The 8,002-nt window shown below is 36.4% G+C and overlaps 1 protein-coding gene across 1 annotated transcript; it reads right to left on the reverse strand.

Annotated features, from left to right (window-relative positions):
* Nucleotides 1-2,737: 2,737 nt before the first annotated feature.
* LOC137410197 (kinesin-like protein KIF21B) lies at nt 2,738-3,629 on the reverse strand. Its single transcript, XM_068095774.1, has 2 exons — nt 3,507-3,629; nt 2,738-2,941 (listed from the first exon to the last, which is right to left on the reverse strand). Exons 1-2 carry the CDS (start codon nt 3,627-3,629, stop codon nt 2,738-2,740), a joined length of 327 nt encoding a protein of 108 aa, XP_067951875.1.
* Between the last annotated feature and the right edge of the window lie 4,373 nt (nt 3,630-8,002).

The following is an 8,002-nucleotide window of genomic DNA, read 5'->3' on the forward strand; positions in this document are numbered from 1 at the left end:
CGCAATGCGAAATCAGAAAGTGGAGTCAGTTATTTGGTATCACTAAATAAATGCCAAGTAAATTGTTTGTTTATTAATATTTAAAATGTTTAGTTACAAAAGCCTTTGGAAAGCGTTGACTGCTGCTAACAGCTTGATAATGGCGTTCCCTTAATAATAACCTTTAACTCAAAGTTCTTTAGATGAGAAGTCATTGAGAAACATATTAGTTTTCTCAAACTGACCAACTGGAAAAAAAGGGAATACTATAACATGCTCCACCCACACAGTACCAACTCATTATCAATGTTTAACTGTAGAGTAAGTAAGCAAGTATCACAGAGGGCTTCAAAGACCACATGGTAGACTACATTATGAGGTTTTTTATTACTTCGCAATACTACCTTCAGAACTGTTATCTTGCAATACTACCTTCATAACTGTTACTTTGCAATACTACCTTCATAACTGTTACTTTACAATGCTGCCTTCATAACTGTTACATTGCAATGCTACCTTCATCACTGTTACTTCGCAATACTACCATCATAACTGTTACTTTGCAATACTACCTTCAGAACTGTTACTTTGCAATGCTACCTTCATAACTGTTACTTCGCAATACTACCTTCAGAACTGTTACTTTGCCTTTAAAAGTATCATTTTGATGTGTTTCCTTCCTTAAGGTGAATTATCATATCTATAAATGCATGCTTTTATTGGACCGAGGATGCAAACGCATGCAGCTCAACAATGAAACACTCAACTATTGATGTTATTGTATAGTTTTAATAAAATTAGACTAGCTGTGAGCCAATGTTGTTATGATAAACATATGTAGGTACCTTACAAAATTAGAGCAAAGTAAAAGGATTCGTGTTGATACATAAGACAGCTCCATTACTCTTAAAGTTAGTTTATTTTTGAGATAATTTCAACGAACAAGATTGAATACAATAAAGCCTATTGCACCAAAAATAAATGCGCATTTCGAAAATCTACGGCCAGTTAAAACAGACAAAGTGTTTAAAAGGTTAAAATAAATATCGACGAGAAGAGAAGAATAATTGCATCGATGGATATGATGTAACATCATGATGATCTTTGACAAGAAAGAGTTTATAGTCGGATGTGTACTAGGAATATAGACACATGCAAAGTACATGGGTCAAACAATTTGAACATTGATTTAAAAAAGGAATGTATAAGATAATTTTCCTGCATAGTCATCAACCGTAAAGAAAACAAAAATAGCTACATAAATACAGACAAAAAATATGAGAATATGGAGAATGAATCTGTGCTTTGGCTATGAACTGTATAGTTTATGTGGGTCCATCCACCAGATCCTTATCGTGCAATCACTGAAAGAGCAAGAACCATGTCTGTTATACATGCTAAATCGTGGCGCATGAAAAGTTCTTGGACAAAGAACAAGATATGTTGGTACAACCAACCAAAGTTATCAACTTCTCCATTTGGCATATTTACACAATTCACACAATGATGCTATTGAATAACTATAAAAGAAACTGTCAGCCCAATATATTGCATTTATTTAAGATTTTGTTTGACGTATCAACAACGTTGGATGCTTAAGGGGTTCTAGTCGCGTTAAAAATATCAATCGGTTTTGCTCCCAATTGACAAAGTAGCATCGCAATCATTTGACCGCTATACAATTTATAAAACGTCACTTTTGAGGCATCTGTATTGCCACACCGATCGACTAGGTAAGTAGTCACACAGTCAGTACAAAAATCATTAGTATTGCTTAAGCGAACGGTTCTCAGTAAATCAGGCAACAAGACGCTATGCGACTACTTGTGCTTACTCATGATTTATCATTAAAAATGGGTAAAAAATTTTGTGATTATACTCGAATACATACAGTAATCAGTGAATTAATTGGATTTAAGGAAAAGCCAGTAAATCTATACTATTTGGCTAATTGGCCAAGTGTCTCATTAGAACACATGGGTGACAGACGTAACATTAAATTTACAATAAGCTTACATAGTTTGTATATTGAACAATTACCTACCTCTGGTGACAGTAAGTACTATATACTAGTTAGTAGATATAGTGAACAGTTACCTACCTCTGGTGACAGTAAGTACTATATACTAGCTAGTAGATATAGTGAACAATTACCTACCTTTGGTGACGGTAAGTACTATTTACTAGCTAGTAGATATACTGAAAAGTATCCTGCCTCTAATGGCAGTAAGTACGATATACTAGCTAGTAGATATATTGAACAATTACCTACCTCTAGTGACAGTAAGTACTATATACTAGTTAGTAGATATAGTGAACAGTTACCTACCTCTGGTGACAGTAAGTACTATATACTAGTTAGTAGATATAGTGAACAGTTACCTACCTCTGGTGACAGTAAGTACTATATACTAGTTAGTAGATATAGTGAACAGTTACCTACCTCTGGTGACAGTAAGTACTATATACTAGTTAGTAGATATAGTGAACAGTTACCTACCTCTGGTGACAGTAAGTACTATATACTAGTTAGTAGATATAGTGAACAGTTACCTACCTCTGGTGACAGTAAGTACTATATACTAGCTAGTAGATATAGTGAACAATTACCTACCTTTGGTGACGGTAAGTACTATTTACTAGCTAGTAGATATACTGAAAAGTATCCTGCCTCTAATGGCAGTAAGTACGATATACTAGCTAGTAGATATATTGAACAATTACCTACCTCTAGTGACAGTAAGTACTATATACTACTTTACCTAGAGGCAGTAAAGAGATTGCTGCGGTTGGTAGCCATAGAGTTGACGGCTAATGAATGAGCACGCACTTCATTTAGCTGCTGGCAAGTCTCGTTTGACCGAATCTTCACAGTGCCAGAGCGACAGCAGCTTAGCAATATGTCATTATCTGGTAGCATGCACATGTCGGTGATCCAGTCCTTATGGGCGCCATTAACTGACTGAAAACAATGCAAGTTGAGGAATGAGGAACCAGGAGTTTGTTTGAAATTGACATTCAACTTAAGCGGAAAGGAGCGGCGTGAACTGCATTAAAGATGGTAAAGATTAAACACTGGCAAATCAACTTGTCCCTTTTGAATGAGTCAACAATGCAATCCTGCAATATGAAACTTTTAATCATAAACGAGTCTCTGTATTGTAACAAACCTACAAGACATTTGCAAATATTGGTGAGAGACACAGCATAATGTCTTGCGTATGACAGGTTGATCTGGTGAGACTGAACCAGATGGGCTCAACAATGCAGCAATGACTAGGTCTGACATATTTTATATTGACTCTGATCTCTAGGCCATCAAGTAGGATCACAATTGGATTGAGTGATTACCAGGAAAACCGATATACTGATATCAATCATTCACTCCATCTCAAATATTACTTCTAATAAAAAATATTTATTACAAAGTGGTGATCTTGATTGGTGACCATTACCGGAAATAACTATCACCTTTATTTTGCTATTAAATAGAGCAACACCTAGTATTGTAAAAACACCAATTTTACCTGTGGTTGAGAAGAGGGTTCACTGAGGTTCCATTTTTTGATACGCATATCCCGAGAACCACTAAAAAGGATGTCCTGACGATGCGCGAGACATTGAACACCATCATAGTGAGGAGGGTCCATAGTAAATTTGGCCTGAATTGGATAATTTGAAGTTTGTTCATTGGAAATATCAAATCCCTTAATTAGATGATCCTTGGAGCCAGTTAAGAGTTGTTCTTTCCCTCTTGAGTCGTTGTATAAACTAAGGCAAATAATCGGTGCTTGGTGGCCGCTAGCAACCTTTCCGACTGCCGATAGCCTGTAAGCGTACAATATTTTACAGATCACCAGCCTTGACAGTTTAAATGAATATAGCAATTAGTCATCAAAAAGGTGCAGAAGCTAAATTGCTAGATTTAGTTGTAAGTGCTGTTAACAATATATATATGGTTAAATGATGTTGTGCATGCAAGCGGACAACCAATGAAAAATAACTGTCAGTTACAAAATGCCACATGGGTAGATCAAATACACATTAGGAGTGACCCTTGGACTTATACAAAGAAAGAAGATTACGGTTGTGCGCATAAACCACTGATAGAAGAAAGGTTATAGCTGTGTACATAAACCACCTATAGATGAATGGTTATAGATGTGTACATAAACCACCTATGGAAGGTTATAGTTGTGTACATAAATCACCTATAGAAGAGAGTTACAACTGTGGTGGATTTTCTAAGATTCATACACCAACCTCTAATAATAGTAAGTACTATATACTAGCTAGTAGATATATGGATAAGTATCCTACCTCTAATGGCAGAAAGTACAATATACTAGCTTGTAGATATATGGAGAAGTACACTACTTCTAATGGCAGTAAGTACTATATACTAGCTAGTAGATATATGGAAAAATATCCTACCTCTAATGACAGTAAGTACAATATACTAGCTAGTAAATATATCGAGAAGTATCCTACCTCTAATGACAGTAAGTACAATATACTAGCTAGTAGATATATCGAGAAGTATCCTACCTCTAATGACAGTAAGTACAATATACTAGCTAGTAGATATATCGAGAAGTATCCCACCTCTAATGACAGTAAGTACAATATACTAGCTAGTAGATATATCGAGAAGTATCCCACCTCTAATGACAGTAAGTACAATATACTAGCTAGTAGATATATCGAGAAGTATCCCACCTCTAATGACAGTAAGTACAATATACTAGCTAGTAGATATATCGAGAAGTATCCCACCTCTAATGACAGTAAGTACAATATACTAGCTAGTAGATATATCGAGAAGTATCCCACCTCTAATGACAGTAAGTACAATATACTAGCTAGTAGATATATCGAGAAGTATCCCACCTCTAATGACAGTAAGTACAATATACTAGCTAGTAGATATATCGAGAAGTATCCCACCTCTAATGACAGTAAGTACAATATACTAGCTAGTAGATATATCGAGAAGTATCCCACCTTGGATGTGGTATAAAAACCTTTTCATATTTTTTATTATTTTACCTATCTATAATTTTGCTTGTTGCATTTGCATTAGACCCTTGCCATACGAAATAAATTTGTTCCGGTGTTGGCATCGTAACATAAAAATGTCGTATAGAGGGGTGTAGAAGCCCATCATGATTATTTAATACAAACACCCCTTGGTGAAAATCATCAAACTTTTATATTTTCGTACTGACAGATTGATCTGGTGAGACTGAACCAGATAGGCCCAACAATGCAGCAATGACTAGGTCTGACGTATTTTATAACGACTCTGATCTCCAGGCCATCAAGTGGGATCACGATTGGATTGAGTAATTACCAGGAAAAACTGATATACTGAAATTGATCATTCACTCCATCTCAAATTTTATGTGATGAACAACACTAAAAATTAATGAGAAAATATTATGTTAACCTTGGTAACTACAGTTACTAATACTAATATTTTTAAAGTGCTTTTAACAGAAATAGCTGTCAATGAGAGTGTGTGCCTCAAAATTCTCTAATTTTCGTAATCTTCAATTTTTTTTAACTGGAAAATTCTCAAACTATAATATACACAAATATTTACAAGGAAATTGAAGACAAGCCGGCATCCAAACTAAATCCATCATTCTCAGAGGGATTCTTAGCAACAACATTACATTTATGGACAACATACAAACTAACAAATGTAGATTTTTATTCTAGGGATCGTAACTGAAAAAAACGCATCAACTTATGTATTGAGGTCCCAGAGCTGAACGGTGGTTCCAGTAGTTGTGTATAGTTTATGACCATCTCTGCTGACTTGGATATCAAATATCTGCTGCTCTCCCTGTTGTAGAATGGCCTGACTGCTCGACGCTGGCTCCACAGGGATACTGTCATGCACCAGACCAGAGGAACTGCAACATAAGATATAAAACCTCACATTGTGTCCATCTCTGTTGGCACAGTATTCACTATAATAGGAACTAACCGTTATGATAGGAACTAACGGTTATGATAGGAACTAACCGTTATGATAGAAACTAACCGTTTTGATAGGAACTAACCGTAAGAATAGGAACTAACCGTTACGATAGGAACTAACCGTTACGATAGGAACTAACCGTTACGATGGGAACTAACCGTTACGATAGGAACTAACCGTTACGATAGGAACTAACCGTTACGATTGGAACTAACCTTTACGATGGGAACTAACCGTTACGATAGGAACTAACAGTTATTATAGGAACTACCCATTACGATAGGAACTAACCGTAAGGATAAGAACTAACCGTTATGATAGAAACTAACCATTACGATAGGAACTAACCGTTATGATAAAAACTAACAGTTATTATAGGAACTAACCGTTATGATAGGAACTAACCGTAAGGATAAGAACTAACCGTTACGATAGGAACTAACCATTACGATAAGAACTAACCGTTACGATAGGAACTAACCATTACGATAGCAACTAAACGTTATGATAGGAACTAACCGTAACGATAGGAACTAACCGTTATGATAGGCACTAACCGTAAGGATAGGAACTAACCGTAAGGATAGGAATTAACCGTTTTGATAGAAACTAACCGTAAGGATAGGAACTAACCGTTATCATAAGAACTAACCGCAAGGATAGGAACTAACCGTTACGATAGGAACTAACCGTTACGATAGGAACTAACCGTTATGATAGGAACTAACGGTTATGATAGGAACTAACCGTTTTGATAGGAACTAACCGTAAGAATAGGAACTAACCGTTACGATAGGAACTAACCGTTACGATGGGAACTAACCGTTACGATAGGAACTAACCGTTACGATAGGAACTAACCGTTACGATTGGAACTAACAGTTATTATAGGAACTACCCATTATGATAGGAACTAACCGTAAGGATAAGAACTAACCGTTATGATAGAAACTAACCATTACGATAGGAACTAACCGTTATGATAAGAACTAACCGTAACGATAGGAACTAACCGTTATGATAGGCACTAACCGTAAGGATAGGAACTAACCGTAAGGATAGGAATTAACCGTTTTGACAGGAACTAACCGTAAGGATAGGAACTAACCGTTATCATAAGAACTAACCGCAAGGATAGGAACTAACCGTTACGATAGGAACTAACCGTTATGATAGGAACTAACGGTTATGATAGGAACTAACCGTTTTGATAGGAACTAACCGAAAGAATAGGAACTAACCGTTACGATAGGAACTAACCGTTACGATGGGAACTAACCGTTACAATAGGAACTAACCGTTACGATAGCAACTAACCGTTACGATTGGAACTAACCGTTATGATAGGAACTAGCCTTTACGATAGGAACTAACCGTTACGATAGGAACTAACAGTTATTATAGGAACTACCCATTACGATAGGAACTAACTGTTATGATAGGAACTAACCGTTATGATAGGAACTAACTGTAATATCTTATGTTGGACAGTTTGACTGTATGTGTGGTAGAGAAGGTAACAAGTAGCCATATAAATGTAATTGCATCTGAAAGCAAGTAAGTATGAGTCGAGCTAGGCTTACCTGAGCACTGTTATACATTTAGCTCCAGCTCGGATGTCCCACATTTTGACAAATGAATTGGAGACAGTGTAGACAAGCCGGTTGACCTCGCAATATCGAACTTTGGAGACATAGTTAGGGTGGCCACCAAGACACAAAACTTCTGAACCAATTGACATGTTCCACACTTTGCACGTCAAGTCTGCGAGACAAAAGGAAACGCAGGTCAATTATGAGGTATTAGAATATGTTAGTGCGTTAGATTAGAGTCAACTTGACACTTACCTTTACTGCCAGAAACCAAAAGATTGTCGGCGGCACATATAGATAGTACAGCCTTTGTGTGACCAACTGCCTTCTTTACACATATGAGACTCTGGTTGGAGCTTGTCACCTGCAAGAGACCCACCCAAATGAAAACATGTAAATTTAAGTAACAATGTTGCTGAGCTTCTAGTAACAACATCGCTAT

Source organism: Watersipora subatra, unplaced genomic scaffold (genome assembly GCF_963576615.1).
Source record: "Watersipora subatra unplaced genomic scaffold, tzWatSuba1.1 SCAFFOLD_41, whole genome shotgun sequence".
Classification (NCBI taxonomy): domain Eukaryota; kingdom Metazoa; phylum Bryozoa; class Gymnolaemata; order Cheilostomatida; family Watersiporidae; genus Watersipora; species Watersipora subatra.